At 36.5% G+C, this 25,556-nt stretch overlaps 1 protein-coding gene across 2 annotated transcripts in view; it reads left to right on the top strand.

Moving 5' to 3' along the window:
• The first annotated feature begins 2,929 nt into the window (after positions 1–2,929).
• LOC149578522 (pantothenate kinase 2-like) overlaps positions 2,930–25,556 on the top strand; it is a 252,676-nt gene continuing 230,049 nt past the window's right edge. Inside the window, exons 1-3 of one of the 2 annotated variants that reach the window (XM_089829604.1) lie at positions 2,930–3,381; positions 3,464–3,661; positions 23,365–23,423. In XM_089829604.1, the coding sequence (XP_089685730.1) occupies positions 3,192–3,381; positions 3,464–3,661; positions 23,365–23,423 (447 nt within the window). In that variant the 5' untranslated portion in view covers positions 2,930–3,191. The remainder of the gene's footprint in view (positions 3,382–3,463; positions 3,662–23,364; positions 23,424–25,556) is intronic. The other variant, XM_089829608.1, reaches the window with a different exon arrangement.

The following is a 25,556-nucleotide window of genomic DNA, read 5'->3' as shown; positions in this document are numbered from 1 at the left end:
CATAGAGGAGCCTATTTTTCTAAAAATTTCCAAATGCATTAGTTCAGGTGGAACCGACTGAAGGGTTATCCATGTAGGGATAAGGAAATTTAAGTTTTTCCTCCTTGCAGTCTGGAACACTCAAAAAAATTGATTGAATAACCTTTGAAAAACATTCTGATAGTTGTAAAAACTCTTTCTTAATCAACTCATTTGAACAATGTAGATAAGCTATTCTATTAGTAAAGTGAGAAATACTTACCTGTTCCAAACAAAAGTCTTCCAACCAATCAGTAAGATTGTTGAATTCTGCAATTGGGCCATTCCAATAGGTGAAGATGCCTAATTCCTAGCATTCTTTCCATCATTTTTCACTATATTGGTTACTTATAATGATCACATTCTCCTCTGGTTTTGTAGCTTTTTGTGCTAAACCCTTTTTAGGTTTTTCAGGAAAATCGATTGCTTTGAGATTATCTCTCCTACGGTGAGGAGGAGTATATGCCAGGGTAAATTTAGGGCTTTTTAGAACCGAGCAAGGGTCATGTGTTGTCAAATTAGCTAAGCCAGTGCTAGGCTTTTGAGCAAACCCTTGTTTCACATATTTGGTGAGACTCAAAAATTTCATTTGTTGATCAATTTTTTCAGTCAAAAAAATAATTGGACATGAATTAAATACCTTTGTGTCCGGAATTGAAGCAGCTTGATATGTATTTGTAGTATTCAAACTTGCTTTCTTACTTTCTTCTTGACTGCTTTCCCTTTCCAGTGCCCTAAATTTTTCTAATGGTTGAAATGAGTTAGATGTTTTAAGTGTAGAGACCTTCAATTTTTCAGAGTGTTGACGCCATGAGCATCCTTTTTCCTTCTGCTGTCGAGAAGTGTTTTCGACTGGTTTTGAAGCATGCTTTGGAAAACTTTGATTTTCCTTATTATTATTGAAATTAGGTCTTTGCTCTTTTTGTTTTGGTTGAAACCAATGATGATGTTCACTATACGTCATATTCATAGGTAGAGCTCCATTTAATTTATATTAGTTATGTACATTATATTTTTAAAATATAAAATATAAAATTATGAAGTGTAACAATTTTTAGATATATGATAAATGTTTATATTATGAAATAGATTGTTATTAATTTACTTGTATTAAGGACAAATATAACACAAATTAATTATATTTAAATATCTATAAAATTATAATGTATATTGAAATTATATATATTAGACATTTACACAAAGATTATATAGTACATTGAAAAATATAATTAGTGAATAAAAACAAGGTTTGACAATTAAAAATAATGTAAATATATTTATGTATTTTTTAAAAAGTGCCTTCATTTTACATTTCTAATGTTCCTAATTCTCCAACATAAATATGATTTTTTTATTTAATTATGACTCAACTATTGCACAAATTTATCTTTCTTCTTTGACGTGAGGCAGGGACTCAAGCTCCACCAGAGCTCTTGTTAAATAAAATTACGATGTTTATAACTACACATATAATGAAGTGAAAGATTTTAACCAAAAGTCCAACAATTTAATACAATTGATATATAACTTATAAAAAAGATTGCCGAATGTCAGATCAACAAATGGGCAGAAAAAGAAGGTAAGAGAGCAAGAGGGCAAGCCGATTTCAGATTCAAACACTCCACAATTGATCATTGCATCACTCTTTGACACATAACAGAGAAAGTGTGAGACAAGCAGGGATGCTCTTTATTTCCTACCTTGTTTGAGTTGTACACCAATAATTTAGAAGCTTGGTTAGATAAAACTGAGGGGGAGGGCGTTCCCCTGGCAGGGTACGTAGTGAAGCTTCTTCTATATGCTGATGATCTTATTTTGATATAAAAAATGATGCAAAGGCTAAGAGATCATTTAGGAGCTTTAGAGAAATTCTGTTAGGAAGTTGGGATACAGGTGAATATTACTAAAATCAAAGTCTTGATTTTTTCTTTAAGGAGAAAAGAAAAGAAAATCACATTCCTGTTTGAAGGCAAATCGTTGGAAATTGTGAAAGAATACAAATATCTTGGGATTGACTTCCATTATAAACTAAGCTAGGAAAAAGGATTCAAGGGGCTGGAAAGCTTCATTTTTACTCCAAAATAGATGCAGGACAACGAAACTATGATATTGAAAAACCAAGAAGACTCTTTGGTTTGTTGGTCACACCGGTGGTTCTTTATGGTTGCAAGGTGTGTGGGGCAGTGGGGCGGGGGGTAGTGTGTCAAAATTGGGGTGGAGACAAATAGAGAGAATTCAGAAACAATTAATCACAAGTAATCTCAAAGTCAAGAGTTGTGTGCTTTATGAAATTCCTTTGGTTGAGGTCGAGTCTTTTCTGTCAGAGGCTTCAACGGTAATCCAATTACTTAGGTACCTACAGAAGATTGAAAACATGCAGGATCATCGTTGATCGAAAATTGTGAAAGGAGGGGCTCTTAATTGGAGGAAGAAAACATGGATGAAGCAAAACATGAAATGGTTGACTAAATGGAACAAGAAGTTCAAAGATTGCTCGAACACAAATGAGGACATAAGAAAGTTTGTCAGAGGGAAGTTTCACTATGTCATGTGGAACAATAATATGAGTAGAAAAAAAGCCTATTAGATATTAAAGAATTTAATCCCACTTAGCGAAAAAAAGGTACCTTGGGGCTGCTATTAAAGGAAAAATAGGGTTATTAGTGGTACAATTTTCATCCCCTGAGGTGCGAGACGGGAAGATGGAAGAGACCCAAAGAGGCTTGGGAGTAGAGAATTTGCTCATTTTGCAAGTCTGGAGTGGTTGAAATGGAATGACATTTTCTCTCAGAACGCACAACATAAGACAACATTCGATCTCTCTATCTTGAAGGTAGACAACATACATATCTTATTTGAAGAAGACAAGATAAACCAGATAAGATCCACATGAAAAAATTAAAAATGGAATGAAATTCAGATATTATCTAGTCCAGTTGTTCCTCGGTCCCTTAAACCTTAAACTACTCTGATTTTATGGACTTCGTTAAAAAGCATTCATTCAACCTAAAAAGCAGTTCTTCGTCTGCAATTCCCCGTTCTAGTCAAACTTTGAAGAGTTCTTATTTTCCCATCCCCACGCTCGTCTCCCGAAAGAAAAAGACATTTATGTTTTTGGACTGTGAGGTAGCCCTCCAATTAGCATTTGTATTGAGGTGAGCAGGTGCCTGAAAATGGAGGAAAGTAGCACAAGTGGCATTCCAAAGGCGGAGGTGAAGGCGATGGAGATGCATAGGTCGTCGTCGCGGCCTCAGCTGGACGTGAGCGGGGCGGCCATTCAGGGCAACTTTGAAGACCGCAATCCTACTATTCTTCTCCCCAATCAGTCTGATGACATTTCCCATTTTGCAATCGACATTGGAGGTATGCAATCCTCCATTTAACCATCAATGACAGTGTCATAATGTCTGCCTATGCCACTGTAATTCATATATGCGATGAACAGGATCCTTAATAAAGATTGTATACTTCTCGAGGCATGCGGAGGTGGAGTCGGAGTTGGAGGATCGTAATAAAAGGTCGCCCAGATCAATAGCAAGACGTCGCTCTCCCATTCTGGGCGGCCGTCTTCACTTTGTTAGATTCGAGACCAGCAAATTAGAGGATTGTCTCAACTTTATTCAGTCCAAGAACCTTCACCATGGTATCTTCTTATTACTTTCTTGACCTGATAATTTAATGCTATATGCAACTGAACAAACCATTACGCATCAATTACATTCATGAGCTTGCTAATTCAAAACTTTGAATTCGCATATGAGCACCTGAAGGCTTACTAGTTCATACAATGTAATAATTACCAATGCAAGTGGTATTCTGCTTTTAGATTGTAGCAATGAGCCTTATCAGCTCTAATTCAGCAAATGGATTTTGTTGTGGGCTTTTGCGAGCTTACTGTTTTGTACAATATAATGATTATCAGTGCAAATGTCATCTTGCTTTAGATTGCACGGTCCAATTTCTCAAGGACCAATTGAAGCAAAACTTAGATTTTTACAGTTACGATCACACTGAAGGGTGTAGGCATGTAACCCATTTACTCCGTTTTCGAGCAACCAATAAACTCTGAGAGCTTTTTATATATGCATTCTAGGTTCATTGGCGGCTTGTTTGTACACTATTGTTTAACTGAACAAGTTTATGTTTTCATTCTGTAATTTCAAGGGCTACCGATAAGTACAAGCAACGGGATAAGCCATCACGGGTTCGTACCACCATGTCAACCATCTCTGTTACAATTCAAACTGCAGTCTGCGATTGAAACTGTATCTGACACTAGTAAAAATATTAACTGAATTTCGAAAACAGAAAATTCTCAAATCAAAATATCCTAGTAATAAAATACATTCTTATCGTTTCTTTCACCAATGCATAAGACAGTTAAAACTTCCTTAAGACGTTATATATGCAATCATTTCCAAAATTGTGACCTTCTCAGCAAGTGATGCGGAGATAGCTGCGCGAGTTCTTGAACAGGCATTGTTAAGGGAGTAAATTTGCAGTTTTGAAATTTATTAGAAAAAATAGATCGCAGAGTTTTGGGGTGTTTTCAGCGGTATAGGCAAATGCAGTTGATGTTCATAAAAAATATTTGCAATGGCTGGTAGAGGAGCAAGGATGTGAATACCTCAGGCTCATATGTTCTTTGGTTTGCGAAATAAGTAATTGGTGTAATTCGAAGGGCTGAAGAATTTTGTGTCCTTGCCAAATTAAGCTAAGCTTTGTCTGCACAAATCTTTGTATCCTGGCTATCTTAGATTGGAATTCCTCTCATGGTACTCATCGTGTCTCAGTCAACTGTTGCTATTCACAAGAAGTATTTCGCAGTTATTATGTCGTGTAGTGTTGAGACTACCGTGTGAAGTTTAGACTGCCAAGGTTATACAACATAACCACCGTTGCTGATTATAGTATGAAGGAAATAACGTCCGAGGGAGTCATGTTTGAGATTGTTTATGAAGGACCAAAAAACAACACAGAGACGGTTCAGCTTCCATATATATAGCCCAAACACTAGTTGTGAACAGATTTGGTTTGATGCCTTTCCTACAGTAGAGGATTGAAGGACTCGGTATTACCACAGTAGTGTATGCAAATATGGTTGGAGTGTACTTGGCTCTATAAACATCGTATAGGACAATTTTTCAAGCATAGGGAGTTGGATTTAGTGCTGATAGTAAGAGCAATCTACCTGTTAATGTCTGTGTAGTTTCAGTCGGATAATATTGCACTGAAGATATTTGTATATATATAAACACTATGTATATATATGAGATATATACTTAATTTATTTAATGTATACATATATTAGATGTTATATATATATATAAGTTATTATCTTACTCTTAATTGTGACAATAAGCAAAAGTTTATCTTACTCTTAATCGTGACAATAAGCAAAATGTTAATGATAACTAATTAGAGTTAAGAGACATGCCTCTTAACATTATATACATATGCTTTGAGAAGGTAACTTGAAAAACACAAAAAATCTACAAGTGTTATTACAAGTTATAGTAAAGATAAAACGATCCTACTAAGTTACCAAATTCACTCCTCAGCATGCAAATTTGACATTCGATTTGTAGCTAATTCGAAGTCGGTTTCGGTTCTTGTCAAATTTGTCATTTGTCTAATGATTTCCCTGCAGATTCTCTTTTTCAGACCTTGGACGAATTTGGGTGAATGTCGAGCGAATTTTGTAGTTGACAGAAGAACCCAAGAGGAATTTGGAGTGAATTTGGGTGTGCAACTAAAAAAGTTTGACTTTTTTATGTTTTTATTGTTTTGAAAAGGCATTTTTTTGGGTTAAATATTGATTTACTATCCAACCAACCTAATCCCAAAACACGCCCGCACTTCATATAGTGGTGTATGAACTTATTTGCTGCATCATAATTTTACGTATATGTATTATAAAAATAAATAAATAAATCTTGTATGGACGAACCCAAACTGAACCCAAACCCAGCCCCAAAATTTTTTGATCGAATTTCAAACCCGAATGTCGAACCTGCATCCGAACTAGAATCCGAACTGGCAACTTAGCGATCCTATTTTGATCCTATTTTAACATGGTATCAAAGCACGTTGAGCATAAAAAGAGATAGAAATTGATTTGAAATAAAATCAACATATAGAATATTGTTGGATGAAATAATTCCATATATATATATTCTAGTGTGATACCATCAGATGTGATTTCTCGCAAAAGTCAAGATAGATTCAAGCTAAGGATAAAAGATGTGGAAAAACTTGATAGAATTGTGAGCCACAAATCAGAGATGGGATAACTATGACGAATAATCAGAATGCCTCAAGAATATCGTGTCCATGTGGTGGGCACTCGAGCAATACAAGTTCTCCTAAATAATGATAATGCCATGCTATGCACTATTATCGTGGCAATCCAGTTTACTTGAACAGCTTGGCATCTCACTACAGTTAGAGAACAAAATAGAGAGAAATTTATTTAATCAAACCATCATTCCATATCCTCACAACCAGATAATCAGGAATTCATGGACCTCTAGAAAGGAAGAATAGGACAATTATAGAAGCCGCAAGAGCTATAAAATTTGATCAAAATCTAGAATATTATATTTGGGTAGAAGCCTCTTGTACTGCTGCTGTCTATATTCAAAATAGAAGTCCTCACTCCTACTTTAAAGATAAAACTCTTGAAGAAGTCTTTACTAAGGTTAAACCTAATATAAGTCATCTTAGGATTTTTGGGTGCCCAATATATATACATGTTCCAAAAGAAAAGAGAACTAAGTTAGAACTCTCCGGGAGGAAAGATATTTTTGTAGGGTATAGTGAAACATCTAAAGCATATGGGATTTCCATACCTGGTTAGAAAAATATTGAACTTAGTAGGGATGTAATTTTTGAAAAAGATTTAGCATTCAAAAGAGCCCTAAGTTTTGCAGATCCCTCTCCTTTACCTAGTTCTGAAAGAAATATTGAATCTAAGTCTTAGAGGGAGAACATTGAAGAGATTGAAGATGAAATTCAAAATCTCAATCTTGAAGAAACTCAAAATTCTAAGAAAAGACCACTTTGGGCCATTAAGACAGTAGAGGAAGCAGAAGACTTTGTTGCACCATTTGGAACCTTTAGAGAAAGCAAAAGACCCAAAAGGTTTTTTAGTTATGTAACAAACATGAATGATTTGTTTAAATCAGAACCAATCAATGTTTCAGATGCTGTTAAACATATAGCTTGGAAGGATGCCATGATAGAAGAATACCAATCCATTATAAAGAATGATGTTTGGGAAATTGTTCCCAGACTTGAAAAAAAATTTGTTGTTTCTTCCAAGTGGATATTTAAAATCAAGCATGTTGTTGATGATAGCATTGAAAAATATAAAGCCAGATTTGTAGTCAGGGGATTCTCTCAGAAAGAGTGGATTGATTATGAAGAAACCTTTGCTCCTGTTGCCAGATACACCTTTGTAAGTGCAGTCCTAGCTATTGTAGCATCCAAGAGATGGAAAGTACATCAGATGGATGTAAAAACAACATTTCTGAATGGAAAGATTACATAAGAGGTATATTTGGAGCAACCAAAAGGATTTGAAACTCATAACCCTAAAGTTTTTGTTTGCAGGCTCAAGAAAGCTCTCTATGGGCTTAAACAGACTCCAAGGGTATGGTATGAAAGAATTGATAAATATCTCACTAGCTTAGGATTCTCCAAGAATGAAGCTGATCCAAATCTATATTATAAAAGGAATAAAGATGATTTTGATATTGTATATTGATGATTTACTAATAATAGGTGATGATCATCTCATAGATCAATGAAAGAAAGATCTATTCAAAGAATTTGAGATGAAAGATTTAGGAATCCTTCGTTACTTCTTAGGACTAGAAGTATGGTAGATTTTTGACAACATCATACTTAATCAAGGAAAGTATACATTAGACATCTTGAAGAGATTTGGAATGTGGAACTGCAGGCCTGTGTCTTCTCCCATGGAGACTAATTTACATAAACTTAAGGAAGCAACAACAAAATCACCTTCCATAGATTCTACTCTTTATAGAGAGATGATTGGGTCCCTTATGTACTTGGTAAATACAAGACCTGATATTTGCTATGCTGTAAATGCATTAAGTCAGTTTATGTATGAGCCAAAGGAGATTCACCTAGTTGTAGTCAAACACATCATGAGATACTTGCAAGGCACTCTTAACCTTGGGCTCAAGTATGAGAAAGTTGAATTGGATCTACATGGATACATAGACTTAGATTGGGTTGGATGTGTTACTGACAGGAAAAACACTTCAGGATGTTGTTTCAGTTTAGGCTCAGCGATGATATCATGAATATGCAAAAAATAGTCTTTAGTAGCACAAAGTTCCACAGAAGCCGAATACATTGCAACAACAATGGCTTCTCGGGAAACAATTTGGCTTAGGAAGTTACTTGTGGGATTATTTGGTCAAGTCATGAATCCTACGATTATTCATTGTGATAATCAGAGTTCTATCAAGCTTTCTGTGAATCCAGACTTCCATGACATGTCCAAGCATATTGAAATTCTTTACCATTATGTAAGAGATATGGTAGACAGGAATACTGTAAAATTGGAATACATTTGCACTGCAGATTAGACAACAGATATTCTTACCAAACCTCTCTCATGAGTGAAGATAGATCACTTCAGGAAAAGACTTGGTATGGTTGAATTATAATACATTTGTATTCTTCAAATTATTAATCAAATAATTTTATTGTCAGGCTATTGATTGTTATGGGCTCCACCGTTTGTATTCATTATTTAAGACGTGACGATCTCTAAGATAATGAATACTTGTATAAAAGACATTATGAGAGATGACGATCTCTTAGATAATGTGCTGAATAGTAGAGATCTACTCTCAAATCTAGATGAGTTCAAGATCACATTGTGATGTAGACATTTTTATGTCTATGATTCACAACTTGGATAAAGGAAGAATTTTATTATTTTCCAAAGTTTATCCTATGTTCTGGTAGATCTTAACTTAGGATCATGTTGTGATATAGGAAAGCCAGTACCTATGAATCACAACTTGGATAAATGAAGAATTTAATTATTCTCCAGATTTTATCCTGTATATTGCATTCCATGCAATATCATTATTACTAGTGTAAGTGATAAGTCATATCACAGGTATAGTAATATGACATAGTATCATGTGTTCAATGATACCTCATGCTTAGAAGATTCAGATAGATATAGAGTATCAATCTATGCTTATTCATATTAATTGATGATGCTAGATATGTTATCTCTCAGTATAATTATCAAGTTAAAAGGGAGTGTTAATTCTGTAACATTGAAATTGTACTGGTCTGATGGAATAGATCGTACAGATCTGATTATGCATAAGATGCTTTTGTAAAGAAAGACCGATAAATATAATTGTTTAGTTCTCAAGTATGATCGGCATCTCCCTTGGGGTAATCTTTTTTTAGTTTAACCTTGAACAAAACTAGTTAGTTTAATTACTAATTAATGTATTCCCTAATAGGTGCCGATTTTGAGAGAACAATTTTGTCCGACCTAGAGAGGGACATGTCCCTTCTAGTGACATTCCCCTTGGGTGCCATATTTATGGAGGTTATGTTTGTGGATAAAGGACACACAACAAATCTAAGTCTGCTCCTTTATCATACATTACCTCATACGAATTATAGCAGGATATACATATAATTGCAGAACTATTATCTCATAAAGAAGAAGGACCAATATTCAATCTGAAATTGATCAAGACAATCTCCAGCACTAAGAAGGTATTATATCAGTTTGAATTAGTTGCAGAATTTGTAGAATATTTACAATCAAAAAGGGTATTTGGTGAATAGTAGGTGTTGATATTTTGATAGGCCAATACCATTATGATATCATATAATGGAAGTCTTTTGATCAAAGATTTCCTTGATGTGGTTTCCAAATTTTGCCAATGGTGTAACATTTTACCTATATGTTTATCCTCCCCAACTAAGAGGGAGTGTTAATGTTAGTGTAGTTTTAGTTGGATAATATTGCACTAAAGATATTGTAGTCGGAATAAAGTAACTATTATGTTTAGTACTTGTTAAAGCTAGTCGGGTTGGGTAGGTAGGTGGTGAGGAAATGCGTCAACTAAGAGAGAGTGTTAATGTTAGTGTAGTTTCAGTCGAATAATATTGCACTAAAGATATTGTAGTCGGAATAAAGTAACTATTATGTTTAGTACTTGTTAAAGCTAGTCGGGCTGGGTAGTTAGGTGGTGAGGAAATGTGTCAGTTGATTTCCAACTAACTGTGTTAGAATCTGAAAAGATTAATAACCCAAAAAACTAGTGCAAAGAGTAAATATCTAAACTATGAATGCAAATGATACAAAATCAAAATAACATCATAGAGTTAGTCTCCAAGAGAGTAATGCAAATGCTGAAAACAAAATAGCATTAAGAGGATGCAGAAATAAGAGATACAAATACAAGCCAGGTAGCATGCTTATATAGGCTACGAAGAGGGAGGAGGTGGCAACACCAACCAATGAGGAGCAACCACCTATCGGACTAAAGATAGCAAAGTATCTTCCCAAGATAGCTAATGGATGCTCACATGTAGGAAGGTGACACCTCACAACCATTCACCTAATAAGACATGCTTTATTAACCTAAGCAAGATTATTAAAAGTGTAGGAAAAACCTAGCAAAATAGGGAAAATAAAAAAACTACACTAACACCCCCCCATAAGCGAAGCTTAGGTGGATGCTAACCTAGCAAGGCTATGAAAGCAAGAAAATGGGTCCCGGCAACAAGGCCTTATCAGGTACCCAATACAAGAAAAAGAACTAGATGAAGGAAACTAAGCCTCCAATCTAGGAAATGTCCCAAAGAGAGGAACAAAAAAGAGCATGAAGCATCTCTGAAGCATGAAGCTGCAAACTCTGTCAAAATGCTGATCTGTAGAACCTCCATGGAAATAGAAGGCACGAACCATCAACCAAAGAAGCAAAGAACAACAAGTGAACCCCCCCATAATGCTGAATAGGGAGAGGGGTGACAGGAACACTGAAATGCAATGCCAAAAACATCTGCAAGAAGAAGAATCAGGAACACCAATAGTGCAATAGAAGTACAAGCACAGGATAAAGGGCAGTGTCACCGACACACTGCATGGGCTAATGTCGTGGAAGAAATATTCACTTGACAAAGGTGGATGAGCACAAAATGGCAAAACATCATGACCCCCCATGGCACTTTATAACTGAGTGCGAGTACAAACAAACACAAGGTGTACAAGATCCCAGATATGCAAAAGCAGGCACTTTATCTCAGTGCGTTTACAAAAAAAAGAATGCAACAGAATAGAAGCATACAATGCTCAGAATTCAGAAAGAAGAGTGTGCTAAAAGAACAGAAGAAGAGATTCCAAGACCTGTAGAATCCAAGTAATCCGCCAGAGTGCGAAAGTGCAAAACTCGAAGGAGAAAGAACCTAGAGAAAAATTTGGATAAAAGACCTCTGCAACTGAATAACTCATAAAACCAGCTTTCCAACGATATTTGGTGAGCCCAAAAAAGAGTCCGAATGAGCGAGATATGGCTCCCGGAAGACAAAATAGGCAACCAAACTGTAGCAAAAATCAAAAGAACTTGTACCATCATCTCCATCTCAGAACCAGCTTTCCAACGCATTTTTCGGATCGAAAAAATATGTCTGTATGCTCAAGTTACGGAAAAAAAATCGACAGGGCCTCCTCATGAAGAGCATAGGCTAAAAGTGAAACTTGGGCACAATAATCAAGGAAACAAATAGCACCACTGCGATCTACTCGAAAAATCATGCACTTTCAAAAAAAGAATTGCTTCGATACGAGGTCGTATGAGAAAGTTATGATCCTCCGAAGTTTCCAAAATGAGAACTGTGCACAGTCACGGCTGAGAATCTGCAATTTTTGAAGAATTCATGCATGAAAATTAAAAAATAACTCCACTAGTGGATAGAGCACAAAAAAATAGCCAAGTTCATAACAAGAATCATCAAAATCGCAGTCCGTATGAGCAAGAACGAGACATTTGAAAACTGCATTCAAATTTGCGGCTGCCAACGGAGAGGGGTATGGCTGTAGCTTTGCATGCTCGATTCTGAAAAATATACAGCTTGCATGCAAAATCTAAAAGATACCCAGATGGTTTTTCGGGCCTGCGAACAAAACCCTGAAAGCGTTTTTCTTGTTAATGAACAAAAGATGTTGCTGTAGTGTAAATCAGACGCCTTTAACAGTAAAAAACGGCTCCAAAAATTAGAAAACGACCCCAGCAACCAAAATATGACATGCAAATGCTGGATTAGCTTCTTAAGTCCATCAATGGCATGCTGGAACCTGCAAAACTGATTGAAAACTCCAAATATGCAAGTTGGTTGTCAGATTTGAGATTGAAACCCCAGAGAAAAATTGTTTTTGTCAAAACTTTTCTGATTCTCAGGATTATCCAAAGATGCAAGAGAATAGCATACTTCGTTTTTCAAAAAACTACAATAAAGTTTATTTGCCCCCCCCGAATCTCTCAAATAAGGAAACTAAAATCTACTTTTGCACATAGAAAAGCTCTGATACCATGTTAGAATCTGAAAAGATTAATAACCCAAAAAACTAGTGCAAAGAATAAATATCTAAACTATGAATGCAAATGATACAAAATCAAAATAGCATCATAGAGTTAGTCTCCAAGAGAGTAATGCAAATGCGGAAAACAAAATAGCATTAAGAGGATGCAAAAATAAGAGATACAAATACAAGCCAGGTAGCATGCTTATATAGGCTAGGAAGAGGGAGGAGGTGGCAACACTAACCAATGAGGAGCAACCACCTATCGGACTAAAGATAGCAAAGTATCTTCCCAAGATAGCTAATGGATGCTCACATGTAGGAAGGTGACACCTCACAACCATTCACCTAATAAGACATGCTTTATTAACCTAAGCGAGATTATTAAAAGTGTAGGAAAAACTTAGCAAAATAAGAAAAATAAAAAAACTACACTAACAAACTGACCCTTCTATAAATGTCTGGAACATTGGTAATGTACTCATGTTGGTTTTTGGTATTAATAAAGAAATCATTTCCTTGCATACTAGTATTGTGGTATGAATGGTATGTTTAGGTTTTACTTCATATGCATAAATTGGACCATTCTGTGTACGTGTGAAATTACATTTTTGGCACTGTTGCCTAAGTCCGAATTTGAAGGTTGACAGGATGGAGTAATGGGAAGGCCCTTTGTACCGCTCATCCAAGTAACAAATAATGACGGGGAAGAGGAGGAAATAACCAGGGAAGATCAGTTGACACGTGATCTGGTAACGGCCTGGGAAGTTGCGGTCGATTAGTACGTACAAAGGGAAGTCCATGAGAAAACGGTCCTTGAAAGTACGGTATGTGATGAACTTTCGGTGCCACCAACAGTGTATGATCTCCTAGGAGAGATCCCTCGCCTGTTAGCACGAGATTTGTTACGAGTGGAAGAGGAAAGAGCCAAGACACAAAGGGAAAGGAGGAGACAAGTATTACAACAATTTGCGGAAAGGAGGACGGGGGAGCGTGAAGAATGCGAAGATTCCAAAAAGGGAAACAAACATTAAAATGATTCATGCCCTTGATTCCAAATATATATCCCAGGTGAGCACAGGGAGAAGAAACTGAGGAAGAAGTCGCCTTGAGGATACTACGTCTCCAGCAGTAGGAGAGACGTCGTAGTTGGAAAGGAGGACAAGGGGATTCCATGAGAATCCAATAAGGGTTGATCAAGCATACAATTGAAGGTATAGCAAATTTGGTCATCTCTGAGACATCGACAAGGAAGTCAGGATACAAAAATCCAAAGATGCCGGTAGGAAGAGACTTCCAATAGGAGCAAAGTCAAGAAGGGGATACTTTTAGTAGTTCCTCCTCGAGAAGGAACTTCCAGTCAGGAGGGAGTGTTCCATTGGGAGGTAGTGTTCCTTTGGGAGGAAGTGTTCCATCGGGAAGTGTTCCATTGGAAGGTGTTCACATAATGGCAATAGACAAACAAAAATTACCAAGGTTCACAGGGGATGGCTCGGAGGATCCTGCTTGCCACTGTAAAACATGTATAACAATATGGCAAGCGAATGGACAAAATGATGCGGTGGAATGGTTAAAAGCCTTTCTAGCCACATTAAGGGGTATCGCCATTGATCGGTATACGGATTTGGAGGCAGCAAAGAAAAACATATGGAATAACATCCGCATAGCCTTCAAGGAAGAATTTAGACTTTTGAGAGATGACGATGAAATAGTAACGAAGATTTATAACACAAGACAAGGGAAGAGTGAATCTGTCAAAGCCTATAGCAGAAGAATGAAAGAGTTGATAGGAAAACTAGATAACAAGCTGATAGATGGACTAAAGAAACAATGGTTCATCAAAGGATTAACACCATCTCTTAGGAGAAAGATGAAGATAGTCCCACCACTGACCTTTGCAGATGCATGTACCCATGCCATGAATATAGAGAGCGAGAGTAAAACTTCCAAGGCAAGAAGGCATGGAAGCTCAAGTGAAAGCTCGAAGAAGAGCGAAGAAGAATCCAAAACCATTCTTGCCTTGAGAAAAGACTTGAGGCGTTTGATGAAGGAAGTGGTAGGGAGTAAGGAAGAAAAGAAAAAGGGAGAGAACTTTAGTGTACGGAGAGTGAAAAAGAAGGCCATAGTAGAGGAGCATGCCCGAAGAAAGCATTTTGTGAGATTTTTTAGGTACTCGGGCATGAAATTAAAGATTGCCCCTATAACTTGAAAACAAGGACCACCCAAGTATTCTTGACCCAAGGGGGGCAATTCACACCTCCCTCCACTCTGCCGAAGAACACAGATACAAAAGCCTCACCTGGAGGATGTAGAAACAACAGGAGAGTAAGTAACAATAATAGCAATAACAACACACCGTAGAGACCACTCCAGTATGATTCCAAGGTCAGGCCGATGATTCAGTGTAGGAGATGTAATGAATGTGAACACTTTGCACGAGGTTGTCAAAGCGGAGGAGGAGAAAATGTAGGGATGCTTTGCAAATGGTGTGGGCCAGGCAACCATGAGGATGCAAACTGCCTGAGACAAAAGGGAGTAAATATGCTAGATATTGATGATCTAGAAGGCAAGATTCTTGTAGTCACCAAGATGCAAGCCAGAAAATTAACCTATCCGGATGCTACTACAGAGACCAAAAGATTTTAGGAAACAAAGAAACACATTCAAGATAGCATGAGAGGAAGGAAAGATAAAGCAAGAGAAGCCTACTTCAAATAGGGGTGTAACGAATATTGTGCAGCAAGTCTTGGAAACTGCTATCCCAGTGAAAATAGGTGATTTATTAGAAACACTACCCCAACTGCAGGTAGCACTAACACAGGGGGCAAACCCGAATTTGATAACCCCAAAGAAAGAAAAGAAGGGAGAAGTACGTACAGAATACAATACATTGTTCACCATAGGGATGGGGAGAACACCGGCGGTAGTAGAGATGGAGATATTAGGGTCCAAACTCTCAAATACTATTGTGGATGGAGGTTCTAGTGTAAATGTCTTATCAAAAGTATCGTGGAAGGAAATAGGGAAACCTACACTCTGGCCTCCAACATTTTAACTAGTGGAAGTGGACCAACATGGAATCAAGAGTCTAGGAATGCTGATGGGACAAAAAGTCATCGTTTGTATGCAACAATTTTTTATTGATTTTGTGGTTATCACTCTAGAGAAGAAAGGATATGATGCTTTATTAGGAAGGTGATGGCTGGTTGCAGCAAAAGCTACCCATAACTGGAAATGAAACACTATCTATTGAGTCAGAAGGAAGAAAGTACATCATAGATCTCAAGAACTAGTCAGTAAGTCAGGACTTGGCATTAGACTCCAAAGGAGAAGACTATGGAGGGATGGAACCAGATGAGGAAGGAGAACTTAGATTAGGGGAATGCTCAGAAGACGACACAAGTTCCCTTAATGGATTATTTCATTGGTAGATGGGAGACTATGAAGTTTTCCATGCGGAATGTAATATTCTGGAAGTACAAGAATCTGAGTCAAAGGAACAATACTTGGAAGGGTACACAAAGTATAAGGAAGGGATGGCAACCCTCAACAAGACACCTGCACACATTTTTGAACAAAAGGTGGAATACGAAGAGGCCAAGCTCCAGGCATTGAACCTCGGAGAAGGAGATCAACCCAAGGAAATATGGATAGGAGATGATTGGGACCCAGTATTGAAAGCAGCAGCCCTTAAAATCTTCTTGGAGTATAAGGACGTTTTTGCTTGGATGCACAAAGACTTGAAGGGAGTACCTTCGAAACTGTTTGTCCATCAGATTCCATTGGTACCCGGAGCAAGACCAATATGGAAAAGACCTTATAGAATGAATAAAAACTATGTAGAAAGGGTCAGGGAAGAAATCACAAAGATGTTACAAGCAGGGATAATATTCAAAGTACAAACGAGTGAATGGGTATCTCCTATAGTCATATCACTTAAGAAGGATGGTGCTCAAATTCAGATATGTGTAGATTTGAGATGTTTGCACGTGGTAACAATAAAAGACCCATTTCCCATTCCGTTTACTAATAGCATTTTGGAGGAGGTAGCTGATCATGAGATTTATTCCTTCATGGACGGATTTTCAGGATACAATCAGATTAGCATTGCGGACGGGGTATATGCCTATAATAGGATGCCCTTCAAACTATGCAATGCACCAACCATGTTCCAAAGGATCATACTACATATCTTTGATGAAATGTTTGTGGGGAATTTCAAAGCATTCTTAGATGACTAGTCGGTTTACAGTGGGTAGGAGCAACACCTCAAAACTTTGGGAGAATGCATGGAGAAATTTCGAAGAGCAAGATTAGCTCTCAATCCAAATAAATGCAAGTTCATGGTTCCACAGGAGAGACTGCTTGGGCATATTGTATGCAAAGAAGGATTGAAGATAGATCCTGATAAGATCAAGGTGATTTTAGAAATGGAAGCGTCGTCCAATGTAACAGGTATCAAGTCATTTCTGGGTCATGTAGGATACTATAGAAGATTTATAAAAGGATTTGCCAAAGTATCAATGCCACTAGAAAGATTAACCAGGAAAAGTGAGCGGTTTGGGTGGAAGGAAGAGCAGGAAGAGGCCTTCCAAGAATTGAAGAAAAGATTAGTTGGGGCCCCTATTCTCATATATCCCGACTGGGACAAAGAATTTCGTGTCTATGTGGATGCCTCCAATCATGCATTAGGGGCCACTTTGGTAAAACGGGGAAGGAAGGGCTAGATCATCACGTATATTTTGCAAGCAGACTCCTATCTAAAGCAGAGCGTAACTACAGTACCACGGAGAGGGAAGCATTAGGTATGGTGTATGCAATGTAGAAATTTAGACATTACTTACTAGCTACACCCTTTACATTTTTTGTTGACCACCAAGCACTAATGTACTTAGTGAGTAAAACAGTGATTCAAGGGAGAGTAAGTAGATGGCTAATTCTACTGCAAGAATTTACATTTAAAATTATAGTGAGGTTGGGAAAATCTCATGTGATTGCTGATCAGTTGTCAAGGGTCAAGTTAGGGGAAGCTTTGGGTAGTGGGGTGTGTGAGAATTTTCCAAAGGTACACCTATTTCAGATTGCAGTGTTACCTCAATGGTACAAAAAAATTGGACACTACCTATCAACAACAACCTTTCCAAAGGAAATGCCTATAGTACAAAGGAGAAAAATTGCCTTAAAAAGTAGGACATTCCAGCTAATTGAAGGGTTATTGTACAAAATGGGACCAGACGAAATACTGAGGAGATGTCTAATGGAGGAAGAAATTCCATGGGTTCTAAGCAAGGCCCATGAAGGACTGGCGGGAGGTCACATGGGACCAGATACTACGGTGAAGAAGGTACTTTTGGGAGGACTATGGTGGCCGACATTGTTCGCAGATGCGAGGGAATGGTTATTGAGTTGTAACACTTGTCAAAGAGCAAGAAGGCCACTCAAACAAGACTTCATGCCATTATTTCTATCCAAACCACAAGAATTATTTGAACGATGGGGACTAGATTTTGTAGGACCCTTACCGGTAAGCAAAAGTCATCAGTGTATGTACATAGTGGTGGCAACAGAGTACTTAACAAAATGGGCCAAAGTACGGGCTCTTCTAGATAATACTGCTCTTAGCATGGCCAGGTTTTTTTATGAGCAAATAGTCACCAGATTCGGGATTCCACTCCAACTAACAAGTGACCAAAGAGTATATTTCGTCAATCATATCATCAGGAGGATGACAAGTGAGTATAAAATTTTTCATTCTTTATCCAGTCCTTATTATCTAAGAGCAAATGGCCAAGCAAAGGCCACGAACAAAGTAATATTGGCAATCCTATATAAAACTTGTGGAGTAGAAGGGCAGGATTGAGAAGAGTGAATCTCGACAGTGGTTTGGGCATACAGGACTATGTATAAGGCCATTATTGGACATACCTCCTTTTACCTTATGTACGGACAGGAGGCCATGGTACCAATAGAACATGTAGTACCAAGCTTACGAGTGGCAGTCAAAAACAGGTTGGGGGATGAAGAGAACCCCAAGGAACAACTATGTATGTTACTCAAACTGGATGAAAGGAGGACCTTTGCTGAATGGAGTACAAAGGTGGCCCAACAAAAGTGAAAATTTTGGCATGACAAGCATTTAAAGGAAATGGATTTTAAACAAGGACAATTGGTACTAAGATACAATGGGAAAAATGAAATAAAACCAGGAAAATTTAAAGTTCGATGGCTAGGACCATTTAAAATATCGGAAATAAAAGAGAATGGAGCAATAAAGTTATCTATTTTGGATAACAAACCTATCAGAGACCTCATAAATGTGTCTAAGTTAAAAGCATATGAGAAAAGAAATAAATTTGCAAGTACCTATTTCATAAATATAGAAGAGGAAAAAAGACGAAAAACAAAAAGTGAAAGTGACCAAAAAGAAAAAATTAAACTGAGTCCTTATAAAGAGTCACATAACATCACCATAAGTGATAGAGAAAGAAGCTCAGATAGCAGTACAACACAAAGAAAGGTTGGAAGGAGCAGTGGAGGAGACATCCGTACGAGGAGAAGGTTAGCCGTACAAGGGCAGTTCCAGACCACGGCCATACAAAAGAACAAATTACGGAGGAAGAACAATGTACAGAAGAACGAAGTACGAAACAACAATGTACAACTAAACAACGTACGGGAGCACATATTCTCATCCGTATGTACAACAGAACAATTGGCTATGAGAGTAACCTTCAAATCTACTAATATCTATCTCTATTCTATGAAAGTGCATAAATATGAAAGAAAGAGCATAAAATGAAAGGGTCATAGGGTACTGGTCATTGCCTGTAATGACTGGTCATATTGCATTGCTCCAACACTACGTGCTTGCTGCCCCAAACTGCGTTTCCTCCAAATCTTTGAGTCCTGCATTAGATGTGTTAGATCCAATGGATCTAAGCAATGATGGAAACACCTAACCTCATGTGCAAACAAACTATGATACTGTCATATCATGCACTTGCATAAAATAGAAAGCGTATACTAGTATATCAAAGGCAATGATGATCACATCAAATTTTATTGCTAACATGTTTGTTTCCTGTGCAGAGTCTTATCTCTCATAGGTACGTGGATATAACCATAGGCTCCCACAAGGGTTATTGAGCCTGGCGTGCCTACAAGAGATAGGATCATATAATTTGATCAAAAGTGTCATGAAAGAAACATAAAGGTAGCAACAATGAGAAATTATGAAGTAACAAAATTGAAAGTGCAAGCTACAGGAAGATCATAATGAGCAGCAAGCTACTAAACAAAGTGAAAAGCGGAGATCATAGTAAACAAGAGATAATGATAAGTCACATCAAGAAGTAGGATAGTGACACTGTAAGGGAAAGAAAGATATATCATAAATTTGGAGTTGATTATGCTATCTACAGGGAGGTATATTCAGATTCATGAAGTAAAATCCATGAAGTAAATAATGGGCAGATTATGAGCATATATCAAGTGTGCAATTATAGGTAGATAGCAAATAATGGCTACACCAAAATGCTTACAGCAACAAGAGAAAGAATGTTTTGTTAAAAGCTTATTATTTTCAACAAGATGATGGAATTTTGGTCGAATGACAAGGGTTTTCTTAGAAGGAAATATATTTACATGCCCTTTAATTTCTCCTTTCTAAATCTGCTGAAGAACTCTAGTAATTGCAAAAAGAAGCCACATTTTATGCAAAGATAGCAATTATAGTGAATGAATTTCTTGCTCCATGATGGACTAGTAAGATGTCTTCTTTTCAGAAGAAGCAAACTCAAATCTAAGGAATTCAAGAGAATGCAGCAATTGAATTACAACCTCAATTACACTCCACAACGTCTAGGACAAAAAGAAGCTAACAGCGTTGCTGAAGTGCAGAGGGTAATAGCAGGAAGCAGAATAAGAATGCTACTGTAAAGTGATATCGATAATGTCATCAAAAAACCTATACAAAACTCCAAATTCAACACCAAAATAACTTGCGGCTGCATGGTGAAGACCTTGTCACGGCTGGAAAAGATGCTCAAAAATGGTAGAGGAAATGCCAAAGAAGGATCACAGCAGCAAAGAAATCTTTAAATTTCTTAATACCCAACAAATATCCATCAGTAGCTCATGGGTTTGGTATTTTATCAAAAAGACAAAGGCACAAAATAACCCAGAAATCCCAAAATGGCAGTGAGGATGAATGAAGAGCATGAAAATACCTCCATCAATAACAACAGCAGCAAGCAAAACATAGCAGCTTAATGATAAAAACAACAGATGTAAGTATAATGTGAAAGAAAGAAGAGCAATACCCATGTCAATTCGCAATGAGAGAAAGAGCCTCTGAAATAATCAATCATGGCAACGTCAAATGAAAACAAAGACGGTTTGCAATACACCTTCAGACGATTTCCAGAAACCTTCAAACCTTCAACATTCTGAAAAAAATCACATGGAGAATGAGTTGAAATTGTGGCAAAACATCAAAACTAGCAGTAGTAGCCTCCAGAAGTGCACAAGGAAAAGTCATCTTTCAGAATTACTATGGTGGCCAGATCAGAATTTTTCAGAAAACCCTTGCCGTGAGCCTTTTCTTCTTTCTTATTTTCTCTTCTAGAAGAGTCGAACGAAGAAAATGATAAAGTTTAGGTCATTAAAAGGGTGGACACCAGAGTTTTATGAATACCTGTTCATAATGCCGAGAATGCCGAGAATGAGAGGGCTTTTGATTTGAATAATGAATAATGTTATTATCAAACAAAACTCTATTCATTATTGAAGTTGGAGGGGTTTTCATTTTTATTAAAGTAAATATTGCATTATTCCAAAATGTAATTTAATATTATTTGAGTGATATTGTTATATATCACCTTATAATGTTAAAGTCTTAGATGTAATATGAGTCAATAGAAGAGGTGGCGGGTTTTATGCCAAATGGAGGTATCTTGGATTAAGTCTTGGTGACAAGGGGCAATGACATTTATTAGGGGTCAAAGTTGTTCAAGAAGGAGAGTAGTGGGAGATCTTTATTGCTGATTTTACTTTTGATGACTTGTTCATAAAGATTGAGTTGGTTTGAAGACATAAGGAGGTTTTATAGGGTTTTAGAGAAAGTTTGGGAGTAAACTTGAATTAGGAGTTTATCATGATTATTGAAGGGTTTCTATGAGCTTTCAAGGCATTTTAGTGTATTTTAAGTCAAGTGTTGAGTTCTCTATGGGTTCGAAGGACTTTTTTCAAAACAGATATCCTCCTTTCATGGCTTCTAGACCCCATTTTAGAGCCTTTTTTCTAGCATTCGACCACTAGAGGTGGAGTTGCATTTGTACTTAAGAGGTTGGTGGCTTATTTGTAAAGCAGTTCTCAGTTATGTAGAAGTGGGCTCTTAGTGATTTTCTCTATCCTTTGGCCAATTTTCTACATTTCTTTTGTAACTCAGTTGATGATATATGCAGAGATCACCTTGGAGACCATTTTTGATGAGCGTTATCACCTTCTTGCCAGTTATGGAGTTGTGTATTAGTGTGATTGGATCAAGCTGTTAAATGAAATTCTTCTTTTCCTTCAGTTTTGTCTCACTGTTATGCCTATTCTATAAAGAGTGCAATGTGCAGGTTGTAGATTATGTTACATGGATGTCATAGGTTCATTATTGTGAAAGTTATCTTTTCCTTTACTGAGCAAGTATGCATTTATACTTTTGTGCAAAAACTGATGTGCATGCATGACAGAGGCAAGCTGTGTGAATCTATTACTGATCTTTTGGGTTTCAACTGTTAGAGTTTATCTAAATGTCATCATTTTAAACTCTAGGTGCAATCACAATAGGTTTAGTTTTGCTTTTCTGTATCTTTCTATCTCTTTCCCTCATAAATATTTTTAAGTTTTAAGTGAAGCATTTGATAGGAACTGGGCTAGAAACCGGAGGTCTCACTTCGTTGCATGACCCATGGAGAAGTGATTCCCATGTTATACTAGGATTATCGAACTCATTCAGTTCAGTACCGGGTGCAAATTTTGGTACTTAACAGTAGTATTGCTTCATATTAATCTGGAATCCATCTCACCAACCAAATTATAATAGAAGCTAAAAAAGTCTAAATGTTCATGAATTTTTGAAGGATAATCAATCATTACTCCCTGCCCCTCACCAGGTCAGCATTTAAGTTATGCTAAATATTTAACATATTAAAACATCAAATTAATTGTAGGATAACTCTATTTTAATACAAAATAATTAATATTTAGTTTTTTGTTTTAAAAATCTAAATTTAAGTTTAAATTTTAAATGAGTTGAATGTTTATAAACACTTGTTAAATATTAATATGAATTTATAATCATAAGCATTGACACTGCAGTTTTATTTTCTATTTATCTTATTGCTTAGATGGTATGATCATATGAACATCAATTGTTTAAAATTAAAATATTAAAAAATGTACATTCATATCTATTGAACTCCATCATTATTTTTTCCCAATTTTTTTCACTGGATAAACTTGTTCCGAATTTCATCCTTGTTAAATGTGAATCTGAACATGAACGACTTAGGTTATATACTATAATCATAGTATGAAGATATTTTTTCCTGCAGTTGTGAATTCCTGATTATTACGTCTAAAGTTCATTCCAATTTATGATGCAGATTGATTTTGCTTCAGAGTTATTTTTGTTGTATAAAGGTTGGTATTACTCTTTTTCTTTGACTGTATTGTTTTGGAGCTCTCATTGGCAGGGCAAAATTTTCATGAGCGGGGCATAACTGGTTTTGCAGATGGAGAACCAATAATTAAGGTACTTTTATGATTTCATAGATTACAGTTGATGAAAAGGAAACACTGAATTTTGCAGAGAATGATTGTGTAGGTTAATGAATTGTATTATACAAATAGTCTTAAGAACTTGAAGTGTGAAGTCAAGTCATAGTTGAATTATTAAGTAGCATCTGTTTTTAATTTAAATGGGTAGTATGCTTCTTTGAAATACATGTCAATACTATTTATTGAAGTAAGAGCTTCAAGAAAAAACTGTGATATTTTTTACATCAAGTTTTTGGATCACACTATGTGATTCATTGTCAGGAACCTGGGATGATATCGAATGTTTACAGGGTTGCAGTAGTTATGAGAAGATTTGAGAACTTGGCAAACAAGAAAACTAGGCACACAATAAGTGGAATACTTGTAAAAGTTTGTAATGATCTTATAGTATAAGTTTGTAATGATCTTATAATGTTGATACATTCTATTTATAATGAGGTAATATAAATTAACATATGAAAAAGGTACCCATTAGTATGATGGTTATGTTTTTTCTTTTTGTTTAGCAATATGTGGCCTAGGCTGCAGAAACTGTATTAATTTAAAAAAAAAGAAAACTTATCCACCCATAAATAGGGGTGTATCTAGGTGGTCCCCTCTTGGGAACAATTAGAATAGAGGGGCCATTTTGGCCAAAATAAAGGATTACTGTTGCCACTTACAATAACAAAACTTAAGCTATGCTAATGGCAAGCAAAAGCGCTTACATAGTCTTGCAGCTCGTTAGAGCCTCAAAGCTTTATAATTTTTTGGAGTCTTCACCTTTCTTAGAAGATTGTAATGTCCCTTTTCGGTACATTAGAAAAATCAAAGTTAAATTTATGAAATATTTAATTTTGCTTATGAGAGCTTAATGTAGATTAATAAAAGGGTCAGTTTAATAATAAAAGGGCATTGATAAGAGACAAGATGACAAGATGACAAGGAGATAGGGTAGGGGAAGTCGAAGAGTCATGATATTGGACATAAAAAGGAGGAGAGATGGTTTCATTTGGACATGCTTGGATATTGATTTGGTTTGAGATTTCTGTTGGAGAAATTAAAGAAGCTTCAACTTCTATTCAGGATTCAAGGATACAAACCTCAGGTTCTTCTTGGGTGGATGGGATACAACCCCAATTCTTCATCTGTGGTGAATCACGATGGATTTTACAGTTGCATTTCAGGTTCATTTTTGGATATCCAATCTAACTATTATCACTATTTTTACGACTGGATTGTTATTGTATTGCTGAATATTATAATGCAATAACATTTTCTAAGTATTTTATGAGTATTTGGTGGATTTTATTGCATAAATTCTCTGTTTATATTTCAGGTATTTTATTGAGGAAAATTGGGAAAGAATATCCAGGCAGGATATTACAAAGATCTTAACATCATTTGGTTCAGATGATTTATTTCTTCTCTTGTTTAACTTGTCTTAGCTTGGGTTGATTAAGGGGAACCTACAGTGATTTGTTCCTTGACTGGGACAGTAACCATATTAAAGCTATTACAAGTTAGAACACCAAAGGTTGATGGCTCAAGAGAGATTGTAGATCGATCCGAAGAATTGGAAAAATCAAGTATCTGGGAGGTACCAGAAATCTCAAGAATTTGGATAAAAGCATTCCGTTGTGAGTCCTATTTGCATTGAAGACTTTTGATAAAGTTCCATCCATCAATGCTAAGGAGAGTTGCTTAGAATTAGGTTCGTCAAAAGGCATAGGAGCATCTATGGAGTAGTGATGAGGGAGGGCATCTATCCATCAAGAACCTTGATGATTCTCTCTAACAATTGTGAGTAGTGTGACTAATTTCAAAACACCTTAGGCATCTGAAGGACAAGCTTTCATAATCAAGTGCTTAAATCCAATCGCGATAAAAAATCTTAAAGGTGATGTTTGTAGGAGATCCTTGGAAGTATCTATCTCCACAAGAATGTGATCAAAGGTGGTGTGAGAGAATTTGTAGGTATTGGTATCTATTGCAAGAAAACTTCCCATAGAGTTTTGAAATGATTTGAAGCAATTGTCAAACTAAAATAGTAGTGAAAACTTTGGGAGTTGAATCCAAATACATTTACTACAAAAGTTTCAGTAAGAGGATTGAACTCAGGGAACCA

This window comes from Cupressus sempervirens, chromosome 1 (assembly GCF_028749045.1).
Source record: "Cupressus sempervirens isolate cs-2001-9-10 chromosome 1, ASM2874904v1, whole genome shotgun sequence".
Classification (NCBI taxonomy): domain Eukaryota; kingdom Viridiplantae; phylum Streptophyta; class Pinopsida; order Cupressales; family Cupressaceae; genus Cupressus; species Cupressus sempervirens.
Note: the sequence above shows the minus strand (reverse complement) of the source record. Positions and strands in the feature narration are given on the sequence as shown.